General features: G+C 45.4%; 1 protein-coding gene across 1 annotated transcript in view; it reads right to left on the bottom strand.

Annotated features, from left to right (window-relative positions):
- OCA2 (OCA2 melanosomal transmembrane protein) overlaps positions 1-21018 on the bottom strand; it is a 207786-nt gene that overhangs the window by 104088 nt on the left and 82680 nt on the right. Inside the window, exons 14-15 of the mRNA XM_038760386.1 lie at positions 20053-20191; positions 15788-15920 (exon numbers count right to left, since the gene is read on the bottom strand). Of these exons, the coding sequence (XP_038616314.1) occupies positions 15788-15920; positions 20053-20191 (272 nt within the window). The remainder of the gene's footprint in view (positions 1-15787; positions 15921-20052; positions 20192-21018) is intronic.

The raw sequence follows: 21018 nt of genomic DNA, 5'->3' as shown, positions 1-21018 counted from the left end.
CTTGCCCACATCCTGCCTCTGGCCTCGAATGCCCTCCCTCATCAAATCCAAAAGACAATGACTCTCCCCACCTTTTAACGCCTTACTGAAGGCCCATCTCCTCCAAGAAGCCGTCCCAGACTAAGCCTTCCTTTCCTCTTTTCTCACTCCCTTCTGCATAACCCTTTATTCACCCCTCCCACCCAGCCCCACAGCACTTAATAATAATAATAATAATGGCATTTATTAAGCGCTTACTGTGTGCAAAGCACTGTTCTAAGCCCTGGGGAGTTTACAAGGTGATCAGGTTGTCCCATGTGGGGCTCACAGTCTTAATAATAATGATAATAATAATAATGATGGCATTTATTAAGCCCTTACTATGTGCAAAGCACTGTTCTAAGCACTGGGGAGTATACAAGGTGATCAGGTTGTCCCATGTGGGGCGCACAGTCAATAATAATAATAATGATGGCATTTATTAAGCGCTTACTGTGTGCAAAGCACTGTTCTAAGCGCTGGGGAGTTTACAAGGTGATCAGGTTGTCCCATGTGGGGCTCACAGTCTTAATAATAATGATAATAATAATAATGATGGCATTTATTAAGCGCTTACTGTGTGCAAAGCACTGTTCTAAGCCCTGGGGAGTTTACAAGGTGATCAGGTTGTCCCATGTGGGGCTCACAGTCTTAATAATAATGATAATAATAATAATGATGGCATTTATTAAGCACTTACTGTGTGCAAAGCACTGTTCTAAGCACTGGGGAGTTTACAAGGTGATCAGGTTGTCCCATGTGGGGCTCACAGTCTTAATAATGATAATAATAATAATGATGGCATTTATTAAGCACTTACTATGTGCAAAGCACTGTTCTAAGAGCTGGGGAGATTACAAGGTGATCAGGTTGTCCCATGGGGGACTCACAGTCTTCTTCCCCATTTTACAATTGAGGTAACTGAGGCACAGAGAAGTGAAGTCACTTGCCCAAAGTCACACAGCTGACAAGTGGCGGAGCCGGGATTTGAACCAATTATTTCTGATTCCAAAGCCCGTGCTCTTTCCACTGAGCCACGCTGCTTCCCACTAATTCATTCATTCATTCAATTGTATTTATTGAGCGCTTACTGTGTGCAGAGCACTGTACTACGTGCTTGGGAAGTGCAAGTTATGTACTTATTGGTAATTTACTCATTTATATGAATGTCTGTCTTCCCCTCTAGACTGTAAGCTCATTGTGGGCAGAACTGTCTGTTTATTGTTAAATTTTACTCTACCAAGCACTTAGTACAGTACTCTGCACACAGTAAGCACTCAATAAATACGATTTAGTGACTGACCGTAATGAATGACCCAGGATTGGGTCCACGTTTGGCCAACAAATAGTCCAAACAAGGGTTTCACCTGGGAAGCAAAATGCATAAATAAGAACTGCCACTTTAAATCAGATGAAATGTAAAGCCCAAAAGGGAAAATGACTACTCCTGAAATTCATGTTGCAGGACAGAAAACAACATTTGAAACTGAGCAACTGAAAAAATGCAATTCCAATGCTTTTGAATTCCCAAGAACCCGTAACTAATGGTGATATGTTGCATGGCTTAGTGTCAAGAGCCCAGGCTTGGCAGTCAGAGGTCGTGGGTTCTAATCCCGGCTCTGCCATTTATCAGCTGTGCAACTTTGGGCAAGTCACTTCACTTCTCTGTGCCTCAGTTCCCTCATCTGTAAAATGGGGATTAAGACTGTGAGCCCCTCGTGGGACAACCTGATCACCTTGTAGCCCCCTCCTTCCTCTCCCCCTCGTCCCCCTCTCCATCCCCCCCGTCTTACCTCTTTCCCTTCCCCACAGCACCTGTATATATGTATATATGTTTGTACATATTTATTACTCTATTTATTTATTTATTTTACTTGTACATATCTATTCTATTTATTTTATTTTGTTAGTATGTTTGGTTTTGTTCTCTGTCTCCCCCTTTTAGACTGTGAGCCCAATGTTGGATAGGGACTGTCTCTATATGTTGCCAATTTGTACTTCCCAAGCTCTTAGTACAGTGCTCTGCACATAGTAAGTGCTCAATAAATATGATTGATTGATTGATTGTAGCCTCCCCGGCACTTAGAACAGTGCTTTGCACATAGTAAGCGCTTAATAAATGCCATCATTATGATTATTATTATTATCAATAACTCCACACCTACAAAGCCATATTAAAATCACACCCCCTCCAAGAGGCCTTCTCTGACTATTCCTTCATTTTCTCTACTCCCCTTTCCATTCTGCATCACCTATGCAACCCTTAAGAACTTGATATTCACCTCACCCCCAGCCCCACAGACTTTTGTACATATCCATGATTTATTTTGTCTATCCATAATAGTAATAATAATAATGGTATTTGTTAAGCATTTACTATGTGCAAAGCACTGTTCGAAGCGCTGGGGAGGTTACAAGGTGATCAGGTTGTCCCACGGGGGGGTCACAGTCTTAATCCCCATTTTACAGAGGCACAGAGAAGTTAAGTGACTTGCCCAAAGTCACACAGCTGACAGTGGGCGGAGCCGGAATTTGAACCCATGACGTCTGACTCCCAAGCCCATGCGCTTTCCATTGAGCCATGCTGCTTCTCTATGTTCCCCCAAGTGATGGAACTCCTCTCTTCCCTCCCATTCCTTATGGCAGGGCTCAAAAGCCCTAGGACCCCTGCCCCTTTCCCCATCCTTCACCCTCCCATTCCTGATGTTCGATGGGAATGACACAGTGATTCATCTCATTCCGTTTTCATCTTCTAGAGACAAAAGAGAGATGAAGCAGGAGCGCATAACCAGAAAAAGGATTAAACTAGAAATAGCCCTAAAAGAACATCGGTAAGGATAAAGTCCCAAGGAGACTTGGAATACTCACAGGCACTAAGGGAAAACTGATTAGACTCCAATAAGAGAGGAGAGGGAGATGGGCTGAGCTCACCTACACAGGGGAAGCCACAGAGATCTCCAAGCACCGGAAAGGAGACGAGGGGCGGGAGGACAGGTGCAAAGATATATGAATGGGATCAACAGGTGGCAATTAAGAAAAGGAAACTTGGAAAGGACTGACAACAGCTAGGCTCTGCCAGGATTCGAAGCATCGTTGGAACCTGGTATCAAAGTGGCTAAGATGATCCGAAGACTAAAATACGAGATCTGCTTTCTAATGCTATGATTTGGAGATCTCCATTTCCATACCAGGCATCAAAATTGAAAAGACAGCGGTACAGAGAGAAGCCCAGAAACCAACCAACCCAAAGAAGTTCGGCTGCCACTCAGGCGCTACTGCCATTTCTGAATAGGAAAATTATAACTGGAATGACCCAGCCTCCTATATAATGTAGGAACGAATGGTACAAATCTGTATATTTGTGGCCCAATCAATCTTATTTATGAGCACTTACTGTGTGCAGAGTACTGTACTGAGTATTTGGTAGAGTACAACGTAACAATATAACAGAAACATTCCCTGCCCAAAACCAGTCCCTCCGCAAAAATCATCATCATCATCACCAATTGTATTTATTGAGCGCTTACTATGTGCAGAGCACTGTACTAAGCGCTTGGGAAGTACAAATTGGCAACATATAGAGACATTCCCTACCCAACAGCGGGCTCACAGTCTAAAAATCCAACGCAAGACTGTGAGCCCGTTGTTGGGTAGGGACCGTCTCTATATGTTGCCAACTTGAACTTCCCAAGCGCTCAGTACAGTGCTCTGCACACAGTAAGTGCTCAATAAATATGATTGAATGAATGAATGAACTCACAGCTCACTGGGGTGAGAACAGTAAAACAGGCAAAAGTCCGGGTGTCCCTTCTGGGGCTAGGTCATAGGTAGACTGTGAGCTCACTGTTGGGTAGGGACTGTCTCTATGTGTTGCTGACTTGTACTTCCCAAGCGCTTAGTACAGTGCTCTGCACGCAGTAAGCACTCAATAAATACGATTGATTGATTGATTGATTGATTGATTGGTTTCTGATCGCAGAGCCCACCAAGGGTATTTTGTAACGTGGACAGGCTCGGGGGAATCCTGACAAGAGCTAGCTAATAATAATGATGGCATTTATTAAGCGCTTCCTATGTGCAAAGCACTGTTCTAAGCGCTGGGGAGGTTACAAGGTGATCAGGTTGTCCCCCGGGGGGCTCGCAGACTTAATCCCCATTTGACAGACGAGGTAACTGAGGCCCAGAGAAGTTAAGTGACTTGCCTCAAGCCACACAGCTGACAATTGGCAGAGCCGGGATTTGAACCCACGACCTCTGACTCCAAAGCCCATGCTCTTTCATTCATTCAATCGCATTTATTGAGCGCTTACTGTGTGCAGAGCACTGTACTAAGCATTTGGGAAGTACAAGTTGGCAACATATAGAGACGGTCCCTACCCAACAGTGGGCTCACAGTCTAGAAGGGGGAGACAGACAACAAAACAAAACATATTAACGAAATAAAATAAATAGAATAAATATGTACAAATAAAATAAATAAGTAAATAGAGTAATAAATACGTACATACATACATACATATATACAGGTGTATATATACAGGTGTATGTATATGTATACATATATATATACTCTTTCCACTGAGCCATGCTGCTTCTCATGCTAATGTGGGCTGTGAAGAAGTGGCACAGCATAGCGGATAGAGCTCACACCTGGGAATCAGAAGGTCATGGGTTCTAACAGAACAGTGCTCCAGCGCTTAGAACAGTGTTTTGCACACAGTAAGCGCTTAATAAATGCCATTATTATAATCCCGGCTCTACCACTTGTCTGCTGTGTGACGCTGGGCCTGTCACTTCACTTCTCTGTGCCTTGGTTACCTCATCTGTAAACTGGGGATTGAGACTGTGAGCCCTACATTGGCAGGGACTGTGTCCAACCCGTCTAGTTTGGATCTACCCCAGTGCTTAGAACAGTGCCTGGCACGTAGTAAGCGCTTATTATCATTATTATTATTATGACCATAGCAACCACCCATTGTAAAAGGGGCTCCTGCCCAGCATCAGCATTGAGCCGCAATCGCTTGGGTCATAAACGGGTTTTGTACATAAAATACTGCACCCTCTCTGCAATAAGCTACCCCTCTGCCTGCCAAGAATGAGGGAGGGCAAGCAGCCCTGCACTCATCATTTGCATTCTAATCATTTCCATCGTGCAGGTTCCCGGTTCCAAAGTCTTCGTGACTGGGCTCAACCTTGTCGTTTTTTTACAACGGGAGCATCATCATCATCTCTGTGTTGAAAGAGAGAGTGGTCCTATGCATCTGAAGATGATACATAGTCTTCATCCCCTCTTCAGCCCCACTGCACTTAGGTACATATCCTATCCTCTCCCATTTCTCCTACCTGTAATTTATTTTAATGTCTGCTTCTCCCTCTGGTCTGTAAGCTCCTTATGGGGACATGTGCCATCTCTGTTGCATCGTACTCTCCCAGGCACTTAGTACAGTGCTCTGCAAATAGTAGGCGCTCAGCAGACACCACAAATTGACACTGCTACCAGTGAAAAACTGTCCCCGTTTGAGGATGGGACTGGAAGATCAATGCACAACAAAAACACCATTCCACAGTGCGAGCACAGAACTGCTCTATATGTTGCCAACTTGTACTTCCCAAGCACTTAGTACGGTGCTCTGCACACAGTAAGTGCTCAATAAATATGATTGAATGAACTGTTGTCCTTGGCTGCACTGTTGGGTTTGTCATTTGAAGGGCTGCTGCGGTTCTGAATCTCCCCAAAGTCTCTGTTCAATCAAGGATGGCAACCCCACTCTTGATTTCTGCCTGCCAAGCTGATTTGTTTGCTTCAGTAGTCTCCCAAGAAATCCACTGCTACCATATTGTCTGCGAATGTGCTCGGGGCCACATGATAGCAGTCTCCAATCTATTCTCCCTGCTCAGACTCTTAGACTATGAGCCCCCCAAGGGAGAGGAACTGTGTCTAATTCCCACCTCTGGATTCTCTCCAAGCAGTCAGAACAGTGCTTGGCACACAGTAAGTACTTAATAAATACTACTACTACTACAATTACTACTACTATCTCATCCCTTTTGATTGATGTTGAGTACAATTTGAAGGTGACACCGGTGAATTCACTCCAGGAACTGCAGGAGTTGCCAACTTGTACTTCCCAAGCGCTTAGTACAGTGCTCTGCACACAGTAAGTGCTCAATAAATACGATTGAATGAATGAAAGGACTCTTCTGTAGTAAGCCCAAGGCTCACCGTCATATAGGAGATTGGACACCGCTATCATTTTGTAGGTTTTCTAGACTGTAAGTTCCTTGTGGACAGAGAATGTATCTATCAACTGTTGCACTGCACTCTCCCAAATACATAGTAGGATGTTTTGCACATAGAAAGCACTCAATAAATAATAATGATAATAACAGTAATGATGGCATTTGTTAAGCACGTACTATGTGCCCAGCACTGTTCTAAGCACTGGGGGGATACAAGGTGATCAGGTTGTCCCACGTGGGGCTCACCGTCTTCATTCCCATTTTACAGATGAGGTAACTGAGGCCCAGAGAAGTGACTTGCCCAAAGTCACACGGCTGACAAGTGGCGGAGCCGGGATTAGAGCCCATGACCTCTAGCTCCCAAGCCCGGGCTGCACCGACTGACTGACTGACTGATAAAATGGTTGATATTCTTTTGTCTCCACAATCTATCGATCTCTCAAAAGACATGTATCATTCAGGTTTCTGCCTTACTGGAAAATGCTCTGTTACGTGACGCTGCTGGAACCGAAAGGGACGTTATCTTGAACCTCTTTAGGCATAATGATGGTCTGTGGAGCTGAGCTGAATTTGCAAAGGGATGCATGATCAACGCTGTGTTTTATTTTGTGCATATGCCTCTAAGATTACTGAATCCAGGATACAGCAGCTCCTGGATGACTGTCTCTAGGTCTTCTGCAGATGCTCGAAGTCCGTTGCTAGGAAAGAGCTATCCAGTGGCTCAACGCATTTTGGATGTGCAGATTTCCTCTGCAACCACAAGCATAATGACATAGAATAGGTAGAATAGGATTGCACCTATCTCACGGCCCAGTTCTACTCCCGTGGCGAAAGTCAGGCGTGACTCGATTGTTGTAGCCTGAAAATCCTGCTGAACTTTCAGGACAGTCAAATTGCTAAGAACCCCATTCAGGTGGTGGTGTGCAGTGTTTCTGTAATGTTTACAGTTCAGTAGCGACAACTTGGCATTGTACTTTTCAATTCTCAGCTTTGGACTTGAGAAGCAGTAGGGTCTAGGCCTGGGAATCAGAGGACTTGGGTTCTATTTCCGGCTCTGCCACTAGCCTGCTGTGTGATTTCGGGCAAGTCACTCAACTTTTCTATGCCTCAGTTACCTCATCTGAAAAATGGGGATTAAAACTGTGAGCCCCGATTGGGACATGGACTGTGCCCAACCTGATTAGTTTGTTTCTATCCCAGCGCTTAGTACACTGCCTGGCACATAGTAAGTGCTTAACTTACTAAGAGAAGCAGCGTGGCTCAGTGGAAAGAGCACGGGCTTTGGAGTCAGAGGTCATGGGTTCAAATCCCAGCTCCGCCAATTGTCAACTGTGTGACTTTGGGCAAGTCACTTGACTTCTCTGGGCCTCAGTTCCCTCATCTGTAAAATGGGGATGAAGACTCTGAGCCCCACGTGGGACAACCTGATCACCTTGTATCCCCCCTCAGCGCTTAGAGCAGTGCTTTGCACATAGTAAGCACTTACTATGCCATCATCATTATTATTATTAACAAATATCATTATTGAAAAAAAGAAAGAAACTTTCATGCTGCAGTAATCATACCTGTTGTGCAACTTGGGAAGTGCCTGGTTAACACAAACCTTTACCAGTGTACTGTGCCTCAGTTTCCTCAACTGTAAAATGGGGATTAAAGACCTCTTCTCCCAACTACTTATACTCTGAAGCCTATATGGGACAGGAACTGTGTCCAACCTAATTAACTTCTACCTTCCCCAGTGCATAGACTAGTGTTTGACACATATGCAAGCTCTTAATACCATAAAAAAGGACTCAGGTGAAGTGACTGCCAACAAGAAAGAGCAATGAGATACATCTCTCATTTCCCCAGTCAGCTCTCTCACCTTTCTTTTGAAGAAAGGTGGTGGTATTTTTGTGTACCCTCCGAATATCTTCATTGCCACATGTGTTAATTTTTCAGGTCTCTCTGTGCTCTACTTCAGTTTGTAAACTTTTGTAAGAACACCAAAAAAACCCAGGAGCTTTACCATATGACTGCAGTAGTGATTTCTTCATAATGTGGAAAGATGAACATGCGTTCACATCTGCGCCGGTTCTATTTGCACTCCACTCTCCCGAACACTCAGTACATTGCTCTCTATATACAGTAAGTGCTCAATAAACACTACTGTCTGATTGATTCTCTAGGAGCTTCAACCTTGATTTTGGAAGAAGGAGGGTTCAAAAGAACATGAAGTGCCAAAGCCAGCATCTCCACAGGATTCCCAGGAGGTAGTGAGGGATGGAAGACAAGCCATGAAGCATCAGTATTAACATTTTAAGATTTAAAAGGAGTACTAATTGTCCAATTCTGGTCCAGGGCAGCGGGTCACCCAGTCTTAAGTTCTACATCCCCAAATAGAGCAACCAATTGAAATGCCCACAACAACGTAGGTTGAAGTGCCTGAAGAGCCACAGAAATCAGGGGACTGTTAATGCACTTGTGCCAATCTTAAAAGGCTCTTCTGATTGCCAATCAGCCACCAGACTGTCACCTATTTAGCTGATTAAAGCAGCTGCTTCAACAATCCATTGCAAGTTCTTGCAGAATCAAAGAAATCAGAAATGGAAATGGCTCGTTAAATCGCGCTGTTTGCATTCTCATACTTTCCTGGCCTAAGGCCGTAGCTACTTTTTGATGGAATCTGTTTTCATCTACTTCTCATCCTGTTCCGGAGGAACCTCGGAGCAAAGCACGGGTCCCGATATTTATTGTCACCGTGGAGCTCCTGATTGGGTCTCTTAGACTGGAGCAGTGTTGACTGGGGTAAAACTTGGGGAACGGTCTGATTGTCAGCATCTTGGCTCTGCATTTTACTAGGCAGGCTGTAACTGATTATCAACTGGAGAACAGATCTAAAAGGAAATTTATTCATTTATTCAAGATATACTGCAACTATGATTTACCTTTCAAACAGGCTCTCTTCCTGTATGTTCTGCCGTTTTTACCACATGCTATCTCTGAGGGGAGGCAGAAAACTAGTAGAAACTCTCCATTATCACTATTATCATAACTGAGGTATTTATTAAACACTATATTTGTGCCAAGCACTGAGCTAAGCCCTGGAGTAGATACAATCAAAACAGATTCAATCCCTGTCCCACATGGGGCTCACAGTGAAAGGGGGAGAAAAAACAGGTATTTAATCCTCATTTTACAGATGTGGAAACTGAGGCACCTCCTCTGAGGGCCAGGTCAGGGGAGAGAACAGTTCTATCACGTGACTATCGGAATCGGACTTCTTCCTTAATCAGGGAATTCAAGTAAATTCAATTCAGAGGGGATTTTTCAGAAACCGAAGACCCATAACTATCCCTCGGGACCCAAAAGTATTCAGCCCAGTTTCGTAGAAAATAGTCCCATTCCAACAAAGAAAACTTCTCTATCTGTTCCCTACGAAGTATGAACTGAAAGGAAAAAGCCATCATGTTTCCTGGGAACGGGAGGAGGCATGTTTCCATTTGTTCCCTGCCATAGGATTATCTCTGCTGATGCTTTAGTAGAAAGAGCACCTGGGAGTCAGAAGGACGTGGGTTCTAATCCCCGTTCTGCCACTTATCCGCTGTACGACCCTGGGCAAGTCACTTCACTTCCCTGTGCCTCGGTTACCTCATCTATAAAACGGAGAAGACAACTGGGAGCCCCACGTGGGAAGTGGGCTGTGGCCGACCTGATCGGCTTATGTCTACCCCGGTGCTTAGTACAGTGCCTGCCGCACAATGAATGCTTAACAATCACCACTAAAAAATACCAGCAAGATAATCAAGTGACTGGATTACGAATAATAATTGTGGTATGTATTAAGTTCTTACAATGGGCCAAGTGCTACGGCAGACACAGTATGAGCATCTCAAACACAGCCCCTTGCCCCTCATGGACAGGGCTCCGTGAAGGAAAAAGGGGTCTCATCCCCATTTTACAAATACAAGAAACTGAGGCACTAAGAAGTTAGGCTACCTGCCCAAGACCATGCAGCAAGGCAAATCTTGGTATTAGAACCCAGGTGCCCTGAACCCTAGCTCTGTGCCCCTTCCACTAGGCCAGTTTCTGAGGATGAACCAACTAAGGCATTCCCCCAGATGGATAGGCCCAGCAGAAATCCTGAAAAAGATCTGGCTAACATGGGTGGCAAAGACCTCAGGGGGCTACCAAGAAGCAGCGTGGCTCAGTGGAAAGAGCCCGGGCTTTGGAGTTGGAAAATCCCAGCTCTGCCAATTGTCAGCTGTGTGACTTTGGGCAAGTCACTTAACTTCTCTGTGCCTCAGTTCCCTCATCTGTAAAATAAGGATGAAGACTGTGAGCTCCCCGGGGGACAACCTGATCACCTTGTAACTCCCCAGTGCTTAGAACCGTGCTTTGCACATAGTAAGCGCTTAATAAATGCCATCATCATTATTATTATTATTACCAAGGCAACCACCTGCAGACTCATGGCTCAACAGCAGAGGATCAGGGATCCGCTGTAACCTTTTGGAAGTAAACGCATCCAGCACATAAAACAATCCTTTGTGTGAGGAGGGTAATGTGCCGTAAAAGCCGTCCACCCATTCACTTGTTGCATTCTGAACCCCAGGGGGAACACAACTGGCATGGAAGAGGGAGGGCAAGAGTGGCACTGCATACTACACTCACACTAGAATCAATTCCTCTGTGCCGGTTCTGTGTCCTCACCCCAGTGGGAAAGACACCAACAGACTCCACTGTCTGCAGAATGATAGCACACTGCCTTGTGACTTACTTACCGTGGCAAAGAAAATCATCCAGATCATTTGGGCCAAAATCTCTAAATTTAAGGGTGCAGTGGCGGGTCTGAATTATCCCGATTGACTCCCTTCACCTGCCAATTCGCCGGCTAATAACTCAACTGTTCACTCTGTCAGCTACAACCTGAACCCTAAGTAGATAAACTAATGGCCACAAATTGCTAATTTTAGTACCTTCAACAAGCTTTCCACGAGGACAAAGCTTTTCATCGGAAAGATAAATTAAAGAAAATCAATTTTACCTCAAGTATAGAACTGGCAGCTTCTGAGAGAAACTCTCGCTGCTCCCGTTCTGAGTGAACCGTAATGAAAGTAGGTCAGAGATCTAATTGACAGAGAAATCTAATTTGAACCAAAAGGTATTAGATTGGATTTCTGTTCACGGGAAGAAAGCAAATAAGGCTGAAACCCCTTCTGCAAGCACCCTGTCCAACTAATGACAAAGCTGGAAGAAAAGCTTCAGAAGGAAGCAGGAAAGAACAAATCCAGGGGCCCCAATAAATCTTTGGGGGACAGTGACAGAGCAGGGTCTCCCACCCACTGCAGAACCCGCTCAACTCCAGCTCCTGACGTGCAAGTCCTCAAACAGAAACTCTTCCCCATTGATTTTAAGGCTATTTTAAGGGAATTGATTCAATTCCCCCCATCCTAACTAACCTCGCTCCTCTCACTTCAACTCAGCCTGCATAGTTTGCTCCAACCTTCTCATCGTGCCTCCATCTCTTCTTTCTGTCTCTCTCTTCTTGCTCAAACTCTCCCTTCCTGCCTGGAACTTGGAAGCAGTGTGGCCAAGTGGAAGGATCACAGCCCTGGGAGCCAGAGGAACTGGGTTCTAATCCTGGCTCCGCCGCTCACCTGTGACCATGGGCAAGTCACTTCACTTCTCGGTATCTCCGTCCCCTCATCTGCAATATGGGGGTTCAATACTTGTGTTCCTTTCTACTTGGGATGTGAGACCCATGTGGGCTCTGATCATTTTGTATCTACTGCAGAGTAAGCACATGAAAAATACCACAATAATAAGTATTATTACTATTATTAGTAACTCCTTCCCCCTTTGTATCCAACAGACCACCAATCTCTGCATCTTCAAAGCCCTATTAAAATCTTATCTCCTCCAGGAAGCCCTCCCTGACTCATCTTAATCTCTCCTTCCCTTCTGCGCTGCCGATGCACTTGGGTCCAGAGCACCAAAGTACCTTAGTACTTACTCCTCCCCCAAAACATTTACGTACTTACCTTTCCCCTCCCTGTAATTTATTGTAGTATCCCACTACATCGTAAACTTCTTAAGGGCAGAGATTGTGTCTCCTGAGGGCTTAGTACATTGCTCCACACATAGTGAGCAATCCATAAATTCCATTGATTGATTTATTGACTGATAGTCCGACTGACTGATATGTGAGCGTTCTCACATGTGACTTGTGTAAGTGTGTGTCTGTCTTTGTGTGTTCATCTCTCTTCTACATGGGTCTGTCCTGCATGTGTCTCTGCTCTTGTGCGTGTGTTTGTGTGTGTGGGCGCGTGCTCCCATCCCTGGCTGGACAGTTAAACCTCCCAGATTCCAGCTCCCTCTCACCTACCCTGAGTCCCCAAGGACAGGAGGCTGAGGGGTAGGGATGAAGAGTGTAGCAGACCTAAGAGAGGACCTTAATTTGGCCACCCCCTCCTTGACAGGCTACAGGATGGCTCCAACCAGCTGGTCCCGATGTGAACCCAACTGGTTCATCTGTATTCACAACTCCAGGCCCCCCGAGGATGAAATTTATGAGGAATGGAGACTTGGATCAGTTTGAGGAGAGGCCGCACCTCTTTGGGGTGGAGCGGGGCGGGGGGAGGGCAGCCACAGCTGCTTCCTTGTCAGAAACTCCTCACAATTGGCTTTAAAGCCCTCCATCACCTTGTCCCCTCGCTGCTTTCCAACTACAACCCAGCCCGCACGCTTCACACTGTATCTCAATCTCATTTTTCTCACCTCCCACTCCTTGCCCACATCCTCCCTTCGGCCTGGCTCGTCCTCCCTCCTCAAATCCCACAATTACTCTCCCCTCATTCGAAGCCTTATTGAAGGCACATCTCCTCCAAGTGGCCTTCCCTGATTAAATCCCCCCTTTCCTCTTCCCTCACTACCTTCTGGTTCACCCTGATTTGCTCCCTTTGTTCTTCCCCCATTCCAGACCCACAGTTCTTATCAACATATCCGGAATTTATTTATTTATATTAATGTCTGTCTCCCCCGCCTCCAGACTGTAGCTTGTTGTGGGCAGGGAATGTGTCTGTTTATTAATAATAATAATAATGGCATTAATTAAGCGCTTATTATGTACAAAGCACTGTTCTAAGCGCTGGGGAGGTTACAAGGTGATCAGGTTGTCCCACTGGGGGGGCTCACAGTCTTCATCCCCATTTTACAGATGAGGTAACTGAGGCCCAGACAAGTTAAGTGACTTGCCCAAAGCCACACAGCTGACAATTGGCAGAGCCGGCATTTGAACCCATGACCTCTGACTCCATAGCCCGGCTCTTTCCACTGAGCCATGCTGCTTCTCTGGACTCTCCCACGTGCTTAGTACAGTGCTCTGCACAAAATAAGCCCTCAATAAATATGATTGAATCAATGAATGAATGAAACTGAAAAATTCAAAATACTACAGACAAAATGATCTGTTCTTTACATATATCTCAATGGCGAGTTGTGTCCTGTACCACTGGGACACTCCCCAGCCAGTGATGATGATGATAATGATAATGGCATTAATTAAGCACTTATTATGTGCAAAGCACTGTTCTAAGCGCTGGGGAGGTTCCAAGGTGATCAGGTTGTCCCACGGGGGGCTCACAGTTTTTATCCCCATTTTACAGATGAGGTAACTGAGGCACAGATAAATTAAGTGACTTGACCAAAGTCACACAGCAGATCGAATTTACCCATGATCATTATGATCATAACGATAATGGGATTTGTTAAGCAGCGTGGCTCAGCGTCAAGAGCCTGGGCTTTGGAGTCAGAGGTCATGGGTTCAAATCTCAGCTCCGCCAACTGTCAGCTATGTGACTTTGGGCAAGTCACTTAACTTCTCCGTGCCTCAGTTGGCTCATCTATAAAATGGGGATTAAGACTGTGAGCACCCCCCCGTGGGACAACCTGATCACCCTGTAACCTCCCCAGTGCTTAGAACAGTGCTTTGCACATAGTAAGCACTTAATAAATGCTATCATTATTATTATTATCATCTACTATGTGCCAAGCACTGTACTAAGCACTGAGGTGACAAGCCATCAGTCAATCCCAGTCCCACAGGGGGCTCACAGCCTAACGGGGAGGGAGAACAGGTTTTGAATCCCTGTTTCTTAGATTAGGAAACTGAGGCACCGAGAAGGTAAGTGACTTTCCCAACAGCACACAGCAAATCAGTAGCGGAAGCAGAATTTGAACTCAGATCCTCTTGACTCCCAGATGCATGTTCTTTCCACCTGGCAACTCTGCTTCCCACTAGGCCATGTTGTGTCTCATGATCCAATTTGGGGCCTCTCTTAGAGTGACTGACCCTTACACAGACCTTCCCCATTCATCAGTCTTTTCTCAAACACAGATTACCTGAGAATTCACTTTCCAGCCCCATTGTCTTGTGCCGGTTTTGTTTGCTATAGTTGAAGGAAAGTTGGTACTGAATTTCGGTATTTTTTTTAAATTATAACTTGATAGTTGAACTACCGTATGATATTGACACCACAGCACGTTTACGCACTAAATACCTGGTGTTCCAATCACAGACACTCAATTGAATTCTCCCTTATTTGTGAAGTATAGTTCAGTATCTGATAATAATGATGGCATTTGTTAAGCACTTACTATGTGCGAGGCACTGTTCTAAGTGCTGGGGGGGATAAAAAGTAATCAGGTTGTCCCACGTGGGGCTCACAGTCTTAATCCTCATTTTACAGACGAGATAACTTAGGCTCAGAGAAGTGAAGTGACTTACCCCAAGTCACACAGCTGACAAGTGGCGGAGCCGGAATCCGAACCCGTGACCTTTGACTCCCAACCCCGGGCTCTTTCCACAGAGCCACGCTGCTTCTCTGAACTATGCTTCGCTTTCTGTTCTGCTCCCCATCCCACACTCTCTTCCAGTCCTGCTCTTCTCAAGGTCAACAATTCCATCTGAGAGAACTGGAATTGGGTTTTTTTTTTTAAATGATATTTATTAGGCACTTACTGCGTGTCTAGCACTGTTCTACACATAGGCACAAGTTTATCATGTCAGACACACCGCCAGTCCCATGTGGGACAAGTTGGAAGGAGGCGAGGTAACCGAGGCACAGAGAAGTGATGTGATTTGCCCAAAGCCACACAGCAACCAATTGGCAAGAGCTCGGATTAGACTACGGGACCTCCGACGCCCAGGTAGGTGCCCTTTCCACTAGGCCATGCTGCCCAGGTTCGCCCTATCAGCAGTTGCTGGGCAAGGGGAGAGCAGCCTCATTTCTCCCTCACCACCCCCTGTCCCCAAGCTGACAGGTGGGGGGTACTTGTTGGATGCCCATGCCCAGTTGCCCTGCCAGCGACGGCTCAGATCAGGCCACAGGCTGATGAGCAGTGACGTGACATCGACGGAAAAAGGCCAGACACCCCTTCCTTCCCCCATCCAACGGTGGGCTTCCCACCCAGGACTCCCAGAAGCCATCCCCTTCCTGCTTGGCACTAAGATCCCACAAGCGAGCAGAAACTTCCGTATCAAACTTACCCACAATCTCACTCGGCTCCTTGTTGTAAAGCTTTTTGTCCCAGTAAAGGAACCGGAGGAAAGGGAAGGAGACCAGCAGAACCAGGCAAATCCCAGTGAACATGTGAGCTGTAAATCCTGCGAATTCCAGTCCCTAGAGACACAAAATGTCAGATAGTAGCCGTCAAAAGTGCTTTTATTTCATCCCAATTCAAAGCCACAGAGCCACGGGGCTGAATGCACAGGGAATTATTAACTGATCTGAGCAGACGGACAGCCCTCAAAGAAGACAGAGAAAAATATTAGAACTTAGCTCCTTGCACCCCGCATGCCAAACTGGACAGCCCCTTGTTGGTGAGCCCCTTGGTAGCTGCTTTGTACAACAATAAATTAGAATAAAGTGAAATGGAACACCCTTCTTAATGGCAGTGTGCCACTTCGTCTCTCCTCAGCAACTGACACCTAGTTTCCAGCTGGGATGCAGCACTCATTCAGTCGTATTTATTGAGCGCTTACTGTGTGCAGAGCACTGTACTAAGCGTTTATAATAACGATGATATTTGTTAAGTGCTTACTAAAGCACTGTTCTAAGCGCTGGGGAGGTTACAAGGTGATCAGGTTGTCCCACAGGGGACTCACAGTTTTAGTCCCCATTTTACAGATGAGGTAACTGAGGCACAGAGGAGTTTAGTGACTTGCCCAAAGTCACACAGCTGACAGTTGGCAGAGCCGGGATTTGAACCCATGACCTCTGACTCCAAAGCCCGGGCTCTTTCCACTGAGCCACGTGGGCTGCTTCCGAGGCTTTGTTCTGCCATGTCCTTAAAACATTTCCCCTGCCCTCCTTGCTTATTTTCTTAGATTGTGCCTCATTTTCTTAGATTGCGAGTCCCTTTAGGGCTAGAGACCATGTCTAATTCCCACCTGGGAATTCTTCCTCAATGTTTAGTACAGTGGTCCTCACACAGTAAGCGCTCAACAAATACCACCGCTCTGTGCGCAGAGCGCTGTACTAATAAACACCGGGAATGAGTACACAAGTGGGAATTACAGAGTCCCTAAAAGGTCTGATGGTAGCATTGGTCTCCCATGACTAAAAAGGCCAGTGCTGAAACCCAGCATGGATTCTCCTCCTTTATTAATTCTATGAATCAAATGTTCACTCCATCTTTTCCCAGGACTAGTTCTCAAGATGAATTCCAAAATAATAAAGAGGAAAAAATGTGCAACAAACATATCTCTTTTGCTAGATAGCTATATGCCAAGAATTCCAATACTCTGTTGATAGGGAAGTCTAATAAATTAATCACTGCCGAAAACACTCTTCTCTTGGAAAGGATTTGTGTCTTTATCCAGCTGGCTATTCCCTTATTTCTACACTGTTAATGAATGAACTCAATTACAGATTTGCCCTCTAATATCATTTATCATGGGGTTTTCTCTAGGATCAATTGTAACCCAGAGCCCACAAGGAGAGATATTTTAATGACAGACATGGAGACATAAATATTTAGAACTTTTATTAGCTCACACTAAGCTTCCTACATCTCTGGTTTAAAAAAGAGGAAGTCTTCTATTTCCTTTGGCCTTTTTGACCAATGACCCAGAAAAGAGTGAAATGCAGTCTGCGATTTGGTGTCGATCTTAAACACACATACACAAACACACATCTCTACGCTTTAAGAACAGCGATTGACAGTTGCGAATAGGAAAGTGTTGTGGCCAAGCGGCTACAGCAATGATCTGGGGATCAGGAATCCTGAGTTCTATTCCCGGCCCCAGCACTTGCCTATTGGGTAAGTCACTTAACTTCTCAGTGCCTCAGTTTCCTCATCATTAAAGAGGGGAATAAACACCTGGTCTTCCTCCCCTTTAGGCTTTGAGCTCCAGATGTTACAGGTTCTGTCCAAAACTGTTTGTATTGCAGTTACCCCAGGACTTGGCACAATGCATAGCACATAGTAACTGCTTATCCAATTAGCGCTTTTATTATTATTAAGCACTGAACGCAGTAGAGGGCAGTCGGATCATTTCTTCCCCATTATAATAATAATAATAATGGCATTTATTAAGCGCTTTCTAAGTGCAAAGTACTGTTCTAAGCGCTGGGGAGGTTACAAGGTGGTCAAGATGTCCCACAGGGGGTTCACAGTCTTAATCCCCATTTTACAGATGAGGTAACTGAGGCACAGAGAAGTGAAGTGACATGCCCAAAGTCACACAGCTGACAATTGGCAGAGCCGGGATTTGAACCCGTGACCTCTGACTCCAAAGCCCGGGCTCTTTCCACTGAGCCACAAAATACTTGTAATCCTTACTTGCCTTTAGCAATTGGGTACAAAATAATGATCTGATCCTAAAATAATTTCAAATGAGTATGATGCCTGGGACTCTCACACTGCCATGTCCACTGCTACTAAGAAGCAGCGTGGCTCAGTGGAAAGAGCCCGGGCTTGGGAGTCAGAGGTCATGGGTTCTAATTCTGGCTCCATCACGTGTCAGCTATGGGACTTTGGGCAAGTCACTTAACTTTTCTGTGCCTCAGTTACCTCATCTTTAAAATGGGGATTAAGACTGTGAGCCCCACGTGGTTCCTACACCTTGTATCTCCCTCAGTGCTTAGAACAGTGTTTGGCACATAGTAAACACTTAACAAGTGCCATTATTTTTTATTATTATTACTATTATCCCACCGCTCTGTCGTCTCTCCTGCTATTTAGCCAGAGTAGAAGATTCACACTGCAGCAGAATAAGCCTCCATAAACAACAGAACAGTGGGCAGGCTGCAGCTGTGGCTTTTGCGATCCCTCCCAAGACTCTAGAAAAATCCCACCTGAATGGCAAGGGGCCCAAAATGCTCCTTCTACTGTATCGTTCTTGTGTCATTTTTGTGTTTAACCTTGTCCTACAGTTCTAATATTTTAGGGTATTTATGTATTCAGTCTTTCTTTGTGTGCCAACCTCGCCAAAATAAGTCTATAAGACTGTATGCTCCTTTTGGGCAGAAAATGTGTCTACCGTCTCTCTGTACTGTACTTCCCCAAGTGTTTAATATTCATTCATTCATTCATTCATATTTATTGAGCGCTTACTGTGCTATATATATATATATATTTATATATTTTTATATAGCATATATAGTATACTGTGTATATATAGTATATATTTATATTTATAAATATATATTTACATTTATTTATATATAGCACAGTATATACTGATAGATATATATAGATATATATAAATATCACAGTGTATATATACATATATATATATATCAGTATATATATATATATCAGTATATCAGTATATATATATATATATCAATTATAGTGCCAATTGTCAGCTGTGTGACTTTGGGCAAGTCACTTCTCTGTTCCCCAGACTGCAGTAGGGATGCCCAAACAATTGTAGAATAATAATAATAATAGTAACAATAATGTTATTTGTTAGCACTTACCAGGTGCCCCGCACTATATTAAACACTGGGGTACACAAGTTTGGGTTGGACACAGGGTTGGAAACAGTCCCTGTTCCACAAGGGGCTCACAGTCTTAATCCCCATTTTACAGAAGAGGAAATTGAGGCACAGAGAAGTGACTCAGAGAAGGTCAACAGCAGAAAGGTGCCGGAGTCAAGATTAGAATCCAGGTCCTCGGACCTCCAGGCAGTACTCTTTCCACTAGCCCAGACTGCCCCTCAAAAGATAAAAAGAGATAAATGTCCCAGAATTTGACTGCCTGGGCTAAACCAGTCAGTCTCCTTTGAACAGATCCCCGGCTACTCTGATGACCTGTCCAGGAAGGCGCGTGTTCCATCTATATTCTTTTAATTAGAGTCCCCAGAATTCTGCAATTTGAAGCATGGATGCTTCACATTGTTAGGGAATTTCATTCCCACCTTCCCCCCGACCCCTCCCTCCTGCTGACCCTCCCCTCCCTTGGTCAGCGAGGGGGACGTGAAAATTTGAAAAGCGAGGGAGACGTTCTGATAGCCCAGGACCCAACAATATGGCCAATCTAGGAGTGTCTGATATTGTGCGGGGGATTTCAAGCCATGGTGCCCTAACAATCATTGCTGCAATGGGCCTTTGATTCAATTATTCAGCACGAAGGTGAAGTTGTTTAGACCGCTTCCCAGGTCACAACCCCGCGGAACCAGGAACCCTCCGCAGAGGGAAAGAACAGAGGTATCCTATTTCCTTAAAGAAGCCCGCAGAGGTGAGGTGGCAGGAGCAGGCGACCATCTGCGTTTCTAGGTGGGATTTCCATTTTTCTGATACTTACCATCTTCCTCAACTCCTGGTTGGAAACAATAATCACGTTAGGGGGATCACCGACCGCTGTGGCAGCACCGCCGATGTTCGTGAAGATTACTTCCGCAATCAGGACGTGTCTTGGGTCCAGGTTAAGCACTTCGCATAACCTGCGGCACACGGAGGAAAGCGGCTTCAGTTCCTTGCCCTCAGAAGCGAAACACTACACAATATTACACAATGGGCTGCCGGCTAGCTGGCCGGCCGAGCTGCTTGTCTGCCCGGGGACTAGCCAGCCTGCTCTGGGGGTTGATGCTGGACTCCAGGAAGAGCAGACAGAACGGAGCTGGGCAAGCACCTCAACTGGCCTTGGGCATGCCAGGGCAGGAACCAACAGGAGCCTCAGGGAAGACTATAGCACGTCTCTCCCAAGCCCTGTGAGAAGCTTACCTTCAAAGCAGGGCCCTTGCCCACCTCCCTCAGCCTTATCATGATTGTCCTAACGTGGAAACACACGCAGGGCAGGGTCATCCCCAGAACCCGTGCCGGTGGCCATAAAATGGTACGTTCTGAGGTTCCAAGGTACTTCGCAAACCAGGAGCAGGCCGGCGAAGCCTGGTGGCAAGCGCCCAGGACTTGGAGTTAGGAAAGCTGGATTCTACTCTCCGCTCGGCCCCCTGCCTCCTGGTTGACCTTTGGCACGTCCCTGTGCCTCAGATTCCCCTTCTGTAAAATGGGGGTTCATTCATTCATTCAACCATTATTTATTGAGCACTTACTGTGTGCAGAGCACTGTACTAAGCGCTTGGGAAGTACAAGTTGGCAACATATAGAGACGGTCCCTACCCAACAGCGGGCTCACAGTCTAGAAGGTTCAATATCTATTCTACTCTTCAATATCTATATCTATTCTTCCTCCCACTGAGACTGTGAGTCCACAGGGACTGCTTCTGATCTGGTTATCTTGTATCTTGTTACCTATCACCACGCTTAGTAC

The sequence above is a fragment of the Tachyglossus aculeatus genome, chromosome 18, assembly GCF_015852505.1.
Source record: "Tachyglossus aculeatus isolate mTacAcu1 chromosome 18, mTacAcu1.pri, whole genome shotgun sequence".
NCBI classification, from domain to species: domain Eukaryota; kingdom Metazoa; phylum Chordata; class Mammalia; order Monotremata; family Tachyglossidae; genus Tachyglossus; species Tachyglossus aculeatus.
The sequence above is the reverse complement of the archived record's forward strand: the minus strand, read 5'-3'. Positions and strand labels throughout refer to the sequence as shown.